The sequence below is a fragment of the Pangasianodon hypophthalmus genome, chromosome 20 (genome assembly GCF_027358585.1).
Source record: "Pangasianodon hypophthalmus isolate fPanHyp1 chromosome 20, fPanHyp1.pri, whole genome shotgun sequence".
NCBI lineage: Eukaryota > Metazoa > Chordata > Actinopteri > Siluriformes > Pangasiidae > Pangasianodon > Pangasianodon hypophthalmus.
In genome coordinates, this window is record NC_069729.1 from 10,100,480 (window position 1) to 10,114,632 (window position 14,153).

Consider the following 14,153-nt stretch of genomic DNA (forward strand, 5'->3'; position numbering starts at 1 on the left):
CTGTCAACCACAGGATAATGGGGTTGAAATTAAATCATGAATATGAGATCAAAGTGCAAGCTTTCAGCTTTAATTTAAAGGTATTTACATCAAAATCGGGTGAATGGTGTATACAGTCTCCTCCTACAGTATTGACAAAGCCAATTCTATTGTTTTTGCTATATACGAAAGACATTTCTGTTTGAGATCAAAAGATGAATATGAGAAGATAAATCAGAATTTCAGCTTTCATTTCCTGATATTTACATCTAGATGTGTTAAACAACTTATAACATGGCACATTTGTTGGCAGACCACTCAATTTGGTTGCATATCTCTTGCTTGCAATAAATGTATCACCACTCACCCACTCACATCACCAAATTGTTGCATTCTTTTTTGAGATGCTTTTCCAGGCTTCTACTCATCTTTCCAGTACTGGAGCTTATTTCAGTTGTTTTGGGGGTGTGATGGCAGGCCGACAGCCCACGCACAGAAGACGTCTAACACTCCTTGCATGGCTGACGGTGCGGTGCTGAAAAGACAGCGCCATTCAGCACCTCGTTGTTTTGGACAGCCAGAGTGCGCGTGGCTGTGGGGCGGCGCAACTAGATGCCGCACGGCTGGCGGGCAATGAGTGGCGTGCCTCCAATTCACTCTCTGGGAGAAGAAGAGGAGCTGCAAAAAAAAAAGCTTGCAGACACTCTCCAGCCAGAAAGGTAGGTAAAGCTGATATCTTCACTAACGGTTGTCTTTCTCTCTCTCTCTCTCTCTCTCTCTCTCAGATGCTGATATCAGCGAGGAAGACGAGCCACTGCTTCTGCACGCCGACCACCCCCCCGCCTGAGAACGTCTGCCGTGTCACTGCCGTCTCGCCACTGCACTGCTACTGCCCGTTCACCGCGCTAAGCCTGAGACCTCACTACCTACACAGTTTCACCAGATCCACTCTCTCTCACTTCCTTTCCTCTCACCTCTCTCAAAAAGGAAATAAAGAGCACGTTCCCCCACATTTGCTGCCTCTTTGTATGTGTGTTCAGCCCTCCACGGTCTTGCTGTGTCAGAAGGGGCTTCTTCCTTCAGTCTCCTAATATTTCCAGAGGAGACTGTATGTGCCCCCTCTTTAAGGGACCAAAAGAAATTGGACACACTAACAATCATACATGAAATTGACATTTTTAATACTTGGTTGCAAAGGCAGTCAATGACTACAGCCACTGATTGCTGTCAATGAAGTCTGGAACCCACAAACCTCACCAAACGCTAGGTTTCTTCCCTGGTGATGCTCTGCCAGGCCTGTACTGCAGCCATCTTCAGTTCCTGCTTGTTCTTGGGATGTTTTGTCTTCAGTATGGTGAAATGCATACTCAGTTGGATTGAGGTTAAGTGACTGACTTGGCAACTGCAGAACATTCCAACTCTTTGCCTTAATAAAGTTGCTTTTTAAATATACTTCGGGTCATTGTCCATCTGCACTGTGAAGCGCCACTCAATAATTTTTGAAGCATTTGCCTGAATCTGAACAGATAATATAGCCACAAGAAAATATTGTCTGATCACTTAAAAAAGGAAAATGGGTGGATATAGCCCACCAATAAATACAAGGAAACCAGTTCCATATAAGATGAAGTGGTATGCTTCAAATCATGAGCAGTTCCTTCCCTTCTCCATACTCTTCTCTTCCCATCAGGGCCGGAGTGGGACAGATTTTCAGCCTGGGAATGTCATCTGAGCAGCCCATTGCCCCATATGCAGCCCTACACTCATTTGATGTCCACGATGCCAAATTCACTGTTTAAACTCTTTTGACTATTTATTTTCAAAGACACTGCACAGTAGGCACCAACTACAACACAAATTAAATAAATATATGCAAACAAAAAATTAACAGGCCTAAAATAAATATTAATACACTTACAAATAGTTTAAATGGTGAACAATTAATGAACTAGGTTAATGAATATCAAGTTAAAATAGAAAACATGCATAAAAGTGCAGGATTTCTGAACATAGGCTGTATTAATATCTTTGTGATCATATGTTAATCGTTGTCTCATCTGTCCAAAGGATGTTGTTCAAGAACTGTACAGGCTATTTAAATGTTTTTGGCAAACGCTAATCTGGTCTTCCTGTTTTTGAGGCTTATTATGATAAACTCTCTCTATTAACTCTGGTGAAGTCTGCTCTTGATTGTTGGCTTTGACACAGATACACCTACCTCCTGGAGGATGTTCTTAATCTGGCCTTTTGTTGTCAAGGGTTTTTTTCTTTAGTAAGGAAATAATTCTTCTGTCATCCACCACAGCTGCTTTCCATGGTCTGGTCTTTTGGTGTTCCAGATGCCACAAATCAACTCTGGACCTTTAATCTGCTTACTTGTAAGTGAAATAATGAGGGAATAACACACACCTGGCCATGGAACAACTGAGCAGCCAATTGTGCAATTACATTTAGTCCCTTTAAAAGGTGGGTTCACAAAGTTCTGTAATTCCTACACCATTCATTAGATTTGGATGTACATACACTCAGAATGAAGCTAAAAGCACCCCAATATATTTTAGTAGACAGCTAATATTACAATATATTTGTTAATGTCCAAATATTTATGGACCTGACTGCATGTCCACACATATACAAACCCATTTCTGAGTGAAGAGCAGTGAAAGCTAAATTAGTTTATACATTTCCTAATATATACTGCTCAAAAAAAATTAAGGGAACACTTAAATCACACATTGGATCTAGATGAACAAAATATTCAAGTTGAAAATCTTTACTTATATACATTGTGTAATTTGTTGAGAACAAAATGATGTCACAGTGGTCAATGGAAGCCAAAGTCATCAGCACATTGAGGGCTGGATTCAAAATCACACCGAAAATCAAAGTCAAAAATTTAAATTACAGGCTGATCCAACTTGCATGAATTTCATCACGGCAACTCATTATGTAAGTCAATAGTGTGTGTGGCCCCCATATGCCTTTATGCACTCCCGACAATGCCTTGGCATGCCGATGAGATGGCGAATGCTGTCCTGGGGGATCGCCTCCCAGACCTGGATCAGGGCATCATTGAATTCCTGGACAGTCTGTGGTGCTACTTGGCGGCTTCAGACGCTCTGATACATAACGGCCCAGAGGTTCTCAATTGGATTCAGGTTTGGAGAATGTGAGGGACAGTCAATGGCATCAATGCCTTTGTCATCCAAAAACTGCCTACACACTCTGGCCACATGAGGCCGGGCATTGTCATGCACCAGGAGAATCCCAGGGCCCACTGCACCAGCGTAAGGCCTGACAATGGCTCTGAGGATTTCATCCCGGTACGTAACAGCAGTAATGGTGTTGTTGGCTAGCATGTGGAGGTCTGTGCGTCCCTCCAAGGATATTCCTCACCAGACCATCGCTGACCCACCGCCAAACCAGTCATGCTGGATGATGTTGCAGGCAGCATAACGTTCCCCACGGCATCTCGAGACTCTTTCACGTCTGTCACATATGCTCAGTGTGAACCTACTCTCATCTGTGGAGAGAACAGGGTGCCAATGGCAGACCTGCCAATTCTGGTGTTCTCTGGGCTGAGAGAACAGGTCCCACTAGAGGACATCGAGCCCTCATGCCATCCTCATGGAGTCTGTTTCTGACAGTTTGGTGGAGGTCATTTTTTAGGGCTCTGGCAGTGCTCCTCCTGTTCCTCCTCACACAAAGGAGCAGATACTGGTCCTGCTGGGTTGTTGCCCTTCTACAGCCCTGTCAGCTATCCTTGTGTAATGGCCCATCTCCCGATATCTCGTCCATGCTTTTGAAACTGTGATGGGAGACACACCAAACCTCCTTGCGATGGTACATATGGATGTGCCATCCTGGAAGAGCTGGAGGACCTGTGCAACCTGATTGGGTTGCAGGTACTGCCTCATGCAACAAGTAGTGACAAGGACCCTAACAAAACACAAAACTAGAAACAAATCAGTCAGGAAGGATAAAGAGAGAGCAATTGTCTGTGGCCACCACCTGCAAAACCATTCCCTTTTTGGGGGTTGTCTTGCTGTTGCCTCTCCAGTGCACCTGTTGTCACTTTCATTTGCACCAAAGCAGGTGAAACTGATTCACAATCACTTATGTTTCCTAACTAGACAGATTGATATCCCCAAAGTTTAACTGACTTAGTGTTATACTGTAATGATTAAGTCTTCCCTTATTTTTTTGAGCAGTGTAAATTCTAGATGTGCAATTTTTATTAAATGTGTTATATTCAATCCATGCACTAGATACTATTACAATGGATGCCAAAACTGTAACTTCTCAAGTCTGATCTTGAATTACATCTCTTTTATGTAGATGCATCACCTGTGTGACATCCACGGTGAACAGTCCTCTTGTTCTGTAAAGTGTTTTTGTCTGACTCGATGCTTTGAAGGAGGGTGCCACTGAACCCAGTCTTCTCCTGTCGTTGCTGGCCCAGGTTATCCTGCACACAATTAAAGTTACCCAGACACCATAAAATTTCATTTATCGACTAATAAATGCTTTATGCGGTGGGTTCAGAAAAATGCAATTTAGCATTACATCTGGGCCCTACTCACGCTGCCTTTACAAATAAAGTATTTGCATGTACATTCTCCCACAGACTTAATAATCTGTAAACAGTCTACATCTGCTTAACATGACCAGACACTATTACAGCAAAGCAGAATACAAGCAGAATACAAGTGTAACATCTTGCCTAGACTCCATACTGCTAGAGGGCACACTCTCCTGAATTTTGAGTCACTTCTTCACTTACTTTACTAATTTCCTGTTTGTCACACACAAAAAAAAACACATGGACCATTGTACCCACTTAAAGCCTTGCAGTTTGCCAGTCAATCTTGTGAATTCTGTTTGCAATCGCGTGTATGACCTTGTTCATATTATCTTGTCTCTGCCTTTTGCCTTGCCCTATTTTTTTTATATGACCCCTGATTTTGACCTATTTTTTGAGTACGCTTTGGATTGTGTTTTGGAATTGTCTGTCATCTCAAGCTTTTTGGTGCCAACACTGTTTTGACCTTACCTTATCTGATAATAAACTTCCTGCAAATGGATCCTTACTCAGTGGTCCCTGTGTTACAGAGGCTTCACCTAACACAGAGGGTCCAGAACTGCACCCACAATGCATTCCTCTTGCTCGTCCAGAAAATGATGATGGTTCACCTGGTAAATGTAAAGGATTTTTCATGCAGTGTGCCATTCTGTTTGCTAGTGTGTCCTCATTTTTTAAGGGATACAGATAAAATTTGCCAAGTGCTCACCTTACTCACCAGGGCTACCCCATGACGCTAAACTAACCCTACTCAAGTTTCGAGTAAAAATTCTGTGATATTTTTGACTATCCTGAGTCTGAGAAAGGATGCTGGAGAGAGGCTTCTGTCATTAAATCAAGGTAGACAATCTGCAGAAATTTATGCCCTAACTTTCTGTATTTGGGGTGCAGAGAGCGGATGGAACAAGCCTGCATTGAAAACTGTGTTCCGGTCAGGCCTGATGGTCTACAATGGGAACTAGCATGCAGAGACCTCAGCCAGTTTATTCAGCTCTCCACACGAATGGACAATCTCTTAAAGTCTCAAAAACCCAAACTTGACTTGAACATTAATCCTCAACCACAACAAATCACAAGTGATGTTGAACCTATTGAGATTGCTCGAGTCAACCTCTCTCATAATGAAAAAGGGCATCAAAGATGAGTCAGGCTCTGCCTGTACTGTGGAAATAAAGGACACTTCTGAATCACTTGCACTCTCAGGCCTGAAAACAAGAACCTATAACTGTTGAGCTGTATGTTTACACCTATGATTGAGCGCAAACACATTACCTGTCACGTTATCCTGGTGTTCTGTTGATTCTGGTGAGGCTGGTAACTTTATTGCTGAAGCCATGGCTCAGATGTTAAATATCCCTCTTGTTACTCTCATAGGCACCTTGACTGCCCTAGATGGCCTTTAGGAGGGAGAAAGGTTTTGAAGTGGATAGTTCCCCTTCAAATGCACACAGGCATATTCCATGTTGAAACCCTCTCTTTCATGATCACCAAGTCCCCACTGTTCTAGGCTCCCCTGGCTGTCTACCCATCACCCCCACATCTCCTGGAAACAAGGTGGACCCTTATTCTGCCTCTGTGAGCCCTGTGTTATACATGGGCATTAAGCAGCTAACAAAGTAATTTACACAACACAGTGTCACACTTGTTGGAAAGTTTAAAGCATTAAGAATCACAGCACTATATTCAAATACTGGCATGGGACCTTGACCGAATAACAGAAAAGCCAATTACCTAATTTTTAAAATGCCTGATGAAATTAGACATATCCTATTGTAGGCGTATTAGATGTGTAAAGTTCCAGTTACAAAAAATTCCAATAAATCCCACTTAAGCCTGCTCCTTCAGATAGTTTGTCTAGTCCTGCAGTTATTATTTTTGATTATTTTATTTATTATATCTGCCCACGATGTTGTCTATAAAGTCTAAACTTGTCGGCACACAGAATTGGGCATGCAAGTCACATGGTAACATGTAACAAGGTGAGCTCACTGCCTGGAGTAAAGCCTCTTTTAACACCTGTCTGGGCATCTCTCCAGTGTCACTCCACACACATTCAGCAAGTCCTGAGATACATAACTACCACCACTAGGCTTCTACAATGACATCATCATCACCTTCTGCGAAGACAACTGTATCTCAGCTAAAGCACAGGTCAGGTACAGCAATGAATAACCATGTTTTTCAGCTGCACTCAGATAGCTTCAAGAGTGAGGATATAATTCTCTACAAAGAGGCCAGATACAGGCTGGAGAAAGGGATCAAGGCAGCAAAGAGAAAATACTCAGACAAGCTCAGAAGCCACATTGCTGCTAATGACCCAATGTCAGTCCGGGAAGGTCTCCAGGAGATTACTAACTACAAGATGAGAAGAAATCTCCTTCTCCTGAATCACTGCCAACTCACCAACAACCTAAATTAGTTCTATTGTAGATCTGAAAATGCAATGGATACACTCTTGCCCTCCTCCCCCACCCTGTCTCTCACACCTCTCTCCCCTGCTCATTGCACTATCGATGAGCAGGACATTTACAGGCCTTTCAAGTGACAAAAGGTGAGAAAAGCTCCAGGCCCAGATCTAGGCTCCCATCCACCCTAAAACATTGCTATGAATGATTAGCCCTAGTTTTCACAGCCATATTCAACAAATGATTGGAATTTTGCTCTGTTTCCACATCCTTTTAGATCTCTACCACCAACCTGGACCTCATAAAGTCAAACATAACAGGACTGAATGACTACAGACCAGTTGCCCTGACCTCTGTATTCATGAAAGTCTTTGAATTCTTTGGTCCTAACCCACCTGAAGGCTATTACACCCTGCTGGACCCCCTGCAGTTTGCATACAGAGCAAAGAGGTCTGTTGATGATGCAGTCAACTTGGCCCTGCACAACATGCTGCAGCATCTTGACAGTCCAGGGAGCTATGCTAGTGTGCTGTTGGTGGATTTCAGCTCTACTTTTAACACCATAGTGCCAGAGCTCCTGCAGGTCAAACTGTCCCAGCTACCTGTGCCATGTCCCATCTGCTGGTGCATCGAATAGGAGACAGCGGGTACAGCTAGGAAAACATCAGACACCCAGACCCTCAGTACTGGCTGTGTGCCTTTGCCCCTTCTTTTCAGCCTCTATACCAATAACTGCCTCTCCAAGGAACCATCTGTGAAGATCCTAAAGTTTACAGACAATACTATCATGGTTGGCCTCATAACCAATGATGATGAGTCTGCTTACAGGAAGGAAGTTGAGCAGCAGCTGATGTCCTGGTGCAGTCACAACAACCTGGTGCTGAACACCCAAAAGACTGTGGAGATGGTGGTGGATTTCAAATGCAACCCTTCCCCCCCCAACATCAATGGCTCCATCGTTTCCACTGTGGAGTCACCCAAGTTCCTTGGCACCACCATATCCATGGCCCTGAAATGGGAGAAGAATATTGTCTCCATAACCAAGAGAGCGCCGAAGAGAATGTTATTTCTGAGGCAGTTGAATAAGTTCAACCTGCCACAGGCACTGTTCTACACAGCAATCATCGAGTCCATCCTCACTACATCTATAACTATCTTGGTTTGGATCCTCCACCTCACAAGTGTGAGCCAAACTGCAATGCATAATCAGGACAGTGGAAAAGATCATCAGTCTGACAACGCTTCAGAACATTTAAAACAGCACAGTCATGAAGCATGCTGGCAAGATTACAGCTGACCCCTGGACATCCTTCTTCCAGCCATTTTCCTCTGGAAGAAGTCTCTGGGCCATCAAAGCCAGCACAACACCAACAGCTTTTCCCCCATAGCTCTGGTGCTCACTAACAGCAGTGGACACCTTGCACACTGAACCAAATTTGTTTCTGCCTCTATTACTGTAGCTCTTACTCCTCTTCAGCACAATGCATCCCTACACAACAGTAAATGTTTATCATTCAGTAACATACCATGAACAATAGTTATTTTATTTCTGTTACTTACGACCCTACGTGTATATATTTTTACTTCATCTTTTGGTTACTTTCACAATTGCTTTTTTATATCTAATCATTTATTTTATTATTCTATTTTTATTTAAAATTTCCCTTAGTTAAATGTCGATTTTCTATGTCTATTTGTTTTGATAGTCTGTGCACTTATCTGGTCTGTTTTGTATGTTACATGTCATACATGTGTGCACTGCCCAAGACAAATTCCTTGTATTCCTTGTATTAAAATAAAGAGATTCTGATATTCTACATTGAGGACATCCTGATCTATTCAAAATCTGAAGAGGAACACATGATACAGGTACAAAACGTTCTCAAAAAACTCCATCTATATGTGAAACTAGAAAAGTGTGAATTTTACAAGTCTTATGTTCCTTGGGTACATCCTGGATGAAAACAGAGTGGAGATGGATCAAGCTAAGGTAGAAGCTTTTGGCCAGAACCCAAAACAGCCAAAGATCTACAGCATTTCCTTGGGTTTGCCAACTTCTACCAGCAATTCATCAGAATCAGAGGATTCAGCACTGTGTCTGCCCTCTTGACCTACATCTATGTACATCTACATCTTGACCTGCTAAGAAGGAGAGTGAAATGGAATTCGGAAACACAGTGGGCCTTCGACACCCTGAAGCAGAGATTCACATCTGCTGCCATCTTCTGTCACCCAGACCCTGACCTACAATTCATTATGGAAGCAGATGCCTCTGAAAATTGAACTGGGGTGGTCCAGTCACAGGTAAGTAAACCCACTAAGGTGTACCTCTGCCTTCTACTCTCAAAAGCTACACTCAGCAGAAAGAACCTACGATTTAGGAAACTAGGAGCTTCTTGCCATAAAAGCAGCATTTGAGGAATGGCAAGCCTTGCAGTTTGCCAGTCAGTTTTGTGAGTGCTGAGCCCTGTATATCTTGAATAGCTATTCTGTGTATGACCTTGCCTAGTCTGATCTTGTCTATGCCTTTTGCTTTTACCTACTCTTTCGATACAACCTCTGATTTCTGGTATGTTGACCTTGCCCTGTTATTTGACTACAATTTGGATTGTGTTTTGGGATTGCGTAACATCTCACTATCTACTCCTGCAAATGGATCCTTATTCTGCCTCTGTGAGCCCTGTGTTGTACATGGGCATTAAGCAGCTAACAAAGTAATTTACACAACACTGTGCCACACTTGTTGGAAAGTTTAAAGCATGAAAAATCACAGCAAAGCCAATTACCTAACTTTTAAAATGCCTGATGAAATTAGACATATCCTATTGTAGGCGTATTAAATGTGTAAAGTTCCAGTTACAAAAAATTCCAATAAATCCCACTTAAGCCTGCTCCTTCAGATAGTTTGTCTAGTCCTGCAGTTATTATTTTTGATTATTTTTTTTTATTATATCTGCCCACGATGTTGTCTAATAAAGCCTAAACTGAAACTAAGCAGTTTGTAATATTCAGTAATGCTCAGTGGCGTTCAAGAGCCCCCTAGCAGCCACTAATGTACTGGGTTATACAGGGGTTATATATTATATCCTTCTTGCTTGTCATACTACAGCAGAATTGATGTCCACTGCTGCGGGTACGTGTACTCATGCTTTGCTCATGCTTTGTCCATATTAAGTGAATAATTTGAAAAATATGTTCTAAGACCATTTTTATGTAATAAATTGAGTGCATAGGTATGTCCTCAAGTATATTATGCATGTAATGTTTTTGTATGAATGATGACATTTTTGTGAGCATTTGTACTCTTTGTTCTCTCTTCGTGCCGTGCTCTAGCAAGGCAAGCACATGGTTGAGTGAATGCCTATTTTCTTTTGTTTCAGTTTTTCTGATGAATGTCTGAGTATTTTTGCCCTGTATGCTCACACTACTCTGTTCAAAATTGCAGGTATGTTGTTACTATACTATGTTTATATTTTGTATATGCCAAGCCTTTGATAAGTCAGCTATGCTTGTGTTGTTAACAGCAGAATCAACTGCCACTGCTGTGGTTTTTCCAAAGAATGTCCGCAGTATTTTTGCCCTGTATGCTCACACTACTCTGTTTAAAATTGCAGATTGCAGAAATAAATTGGGGAACACTGTCTAATGTGTCTGTTTGCTCATCTGTTACAATGGTGCCGTGACTCTTTGGATCTCCTTGATCAGCTCGATGCAGATCAGCTGTGGTAGCTGTGTGCAGGATATATTTGTCTCCTGGCTGACTACTACGCCATGGATGGGGACAATAAACACATACACTTATGGTGTGGTCAGAACTGTGTAGTTGTTTTTCCTATATGCACAATGCAGTTTGGTCATCATCTCTGTGCCATCTCTGTTATTGTAATATTTTATGATTTAAATTACATATATAATTTTTAAGGGAGTTTTCTGACAGTCACTGTAATTTTTACATACATGCCTGTATTTCTTTCTCTTATTTACATGTTTTAATGTTTATGATGGCTGAGCACTTCGATTGTGATGCTGATTTGGATGTTACACATGTTGGTAAATCGGGTTTCCCTCAGGGGAAAGGTGGCTGGCTTATTGTTGACACTGGTGGTTGTACTTACAGCGAAGGTGTTGGGAGGGGAATTAGACAATCTCAGTCATTTACTGACACTGGTAGGGGTAATGGATTAAATCAGACCCTGGGTTGCACTCCTGTTGGGCGTGTTGTAGTACTGATAATGATGCCCTCAGTCACCTCACTAGCATGGTAAGCCAGTTGGGTTCACAGATTGGCAAGTCAATAGTGGCAAAACTAGTGTCTGCAGGTCTACTTAATATTAACACTGATCACCAGGACAACTCACTCAGCTACACTCGGACAGAGACATGCCCAGAACAGTTTTCTGTGGTGATGGAACAGAACGTGACAATACACATGAAGTCAGAACATGAAACATTCAGAGGCAATAGATCTGACAAATATTGCATTCAATAGTGGGTTGATAGAACCAAAGTTTGTATAAGAAAGCAGAGGTGCCCTATTCCAGACCAGTCTGAAGAGATCATGAGCAGGCTTGCTGGGAAAGCGAGGGATGTTAAGGTCAGTTTGCATACTCTCAACATCATACTCTCAACATCAAACAAAATCCTGAGCTGATTTATGGTATTCTGCTGCAATACTTCAGCAAGACATCAGCATGCCTGCCATTGGTGGATTTCTATGCCACCCTCCCCAAAGCTAGAGAGAATCCTGTGGACTATTGGATATGGATCAGTAAGGTGGCTGATTTAGCTAATGAGGGCCTCCACAGATAGTGGAAACAGTTGGACAACATGGGTGAAGAAGTGACACAGATGTTTGTCAAGTACTGCCCTGACCCCACTTAGTCAGCATATTTAGATGTAAACCTATCCATAAATGGAGTGCTAAAGATGTACAGAGCAGGATAGATTATTACCAGAGAGACTTTAGAGGCTGTGGAGGTATAAGCATGAATGTACAGAGTCACAACACTGAAGTGTTCAGTGGTGAGTGTGCTGTGTATGATCAGTTGATGACGGTCCAACCCGATGTTTCCAACCCATCACTCAGTTCTTCATCTGACACTCGGGTGGGTCGCCAGCCTGAGCTTACGTCCACAACCAGTCCCACTCAGCCATGTCACCCCTCCACTCCGTCCCCTGTATCAAACGTAATACGAAACACACAGCAGTCTGAAGGTCTAATGCTCGCATGTATGACGGAGATGATAGAGCAGCTTATAGATAAAGTTCAGGCATGCAACGTTCCCATCCCGAGGTGAATCAAGGCCACAACGTGGTTGTGTCAGAAACACTTGTTGGATTTGTAGTGACCGTAAGCATACCACCATGACACACTGCATGACAGACAAGTTATGTTTTACATATTTCTCACCTGGACACAGGAAGCATGATTGTCCCAAACATTCTGTTGCCCAGACACACTCTGAGGGAAACTAGCAGATCCGCATTCGGTGGGAGGCAGTACAGGTCTTCCTTGCAACTCCCAAGCTGTTAGTGATACTGATTCTTAAGCTACGTATTATAGCGTTGATAATTGGTAGTAACATTAAGCACGTTATTCACAATTTGAAGCACTGTGGGGGCTTCTGGAAAGCTGTCACTAGTCATACTTCAAGGGACCCTGAATGTGAAAGTTTTGTGTCAATGCTTGCTGGACTGAACCGGTGGAGAGGGGAATATGCCTAAGAAACTGGGAACTGTCAGATATAACACAGCTACCAGTCTGGAGCCTGGCCGCAAGTCCTTAGTGTGGGGGAAACTGCCTTAATCTGCTGTCATGTCCCCAGACAGTGCTGTTATGACCGACCCCACAGCTTCTTGTTCTGTTCCCAAAGAGATGGTGGTGGCCAGACTTATTACGTCTTTGTGGGGAGATGGATGGGTTCCCTTGAAGCTCATCAACACAACAGGCAGTCCCGTGCTGCTGAGATGGAGACGCTAAGTTAGCAGATCTTTACCCATGCGTTGCACTTGAAGACACTGATAACATCAATACAGTCAAGCCCTCATTGGTTAGCTGTCCCACAAGCTTCTGTGATTAATAAGTGGCCAATGTGTAATCCTTGAGTGAGAGGCTGAAATCAGTAATATTGGACGAGCTAAACACTGACTTGTGTGATGTGTTGGATCAGTGCAACAGCAACTGTTAAATTTGATCCTGAGATATGAGGACATATTTTCACGCAACCATCTGGATTGCAGGGAAGCTAGGGGTTTTGTACAACATATCCAAGGCATCTTTCAGACCCCAGACTCTTCAGGCTTCCTTTCAGACAAGTGGCACCTAGTCAATACCAGAAGCTATGCCAGGTACTGAAAAAGAAATAATATGATGGTCCACCAGTGAGTATGCATCCCCACAGGTCCTGGTGTGGGAAAAAATGTGGAGACCTACACATTTGTACTGATTTCCATTGGTTGAACAGGAGAACACTAAAGGATGGGTATCCCCTTCCGCACCAGTCTAACTGTCTGGCAGAACTTGGTGGAAACGTTTTGTTCAGCACTTGTTCAGCACTTGCTCAGCACTGTCAGGTTTCTACAACATACCGCTGCATGAGAAGGACTGCAAGTACACTGCCTTCATGACGCCTGTGGGTTTGTTTGAGTAATTTGAGTAATCGGTTACCTTAAGGCCTATGTAATAGTCCTGGCAGCTTCATGTGTATGATGACCAGCATATTTGGTGACCAGAGCTTCCTGAGTCTGCTGTGTTATCTAGATGATCTGATGGTTTTTGGCCATGATGTACAGACTGCTCTTGATCGGGTTGAAGATGGTCTTTGACAGACTTCATACCCACAGTCTGAAACTAGCACCCAAAAAGTGTGACCTTCTGAGTAAATCAGTGAAGTTCCTTGGACATACCATTGACCAGACAGGTGTCTCCATGGATACTAGTAAAGTTGACAGCATTCCCAAAATTACCAGTTTTGACCTGAAGGAGGCTGATGCAACAACATCCTTCCAAAAGAAAATCCGTTCATTTTTGAGAATGGTCAATTATTACCAGCACTTTATCCCTAACTACTCCATTAATGCGAAGCCACTCTTTGATCTACTGAAAGGTCAGAAAGGAAGGGTGAAAAATGGGAAAAAGCTGTCCTGTGCTCATCAGAACAGGAAACTGAAACTCACTGATTGGACTC

At 42.8% G+C, this 14,153-nt stretch overlaps 1 protein-coding gene across 4 annotated transcripts in view; it reads right to left on the reverse strand.

Annotated features, from left to right (window-relative positions):
* The window catches only part of ccdc120b (coiled-coil domain containing 120b), a 55,373-nt gene that overhangs the window by 17,811 nt on the left and 23,409 nt on the right, over window positions 1–14,153 (reverse strand). For all 4 annotated transcript variants that reach the window (XM_053227183.1, XM_026935425.3, XM_053227182.1 and 1 more), the window contains one exon: window positions 4,327–4,447. In XM_053227183.1, coding sequence (XP_053083158.1) covers window positions 4,327–4,447 — 121 coding nt within the window. The remainder of the gene's footprint in view (window positions 1–4,326; window positions 4,448–14,153) is intronic.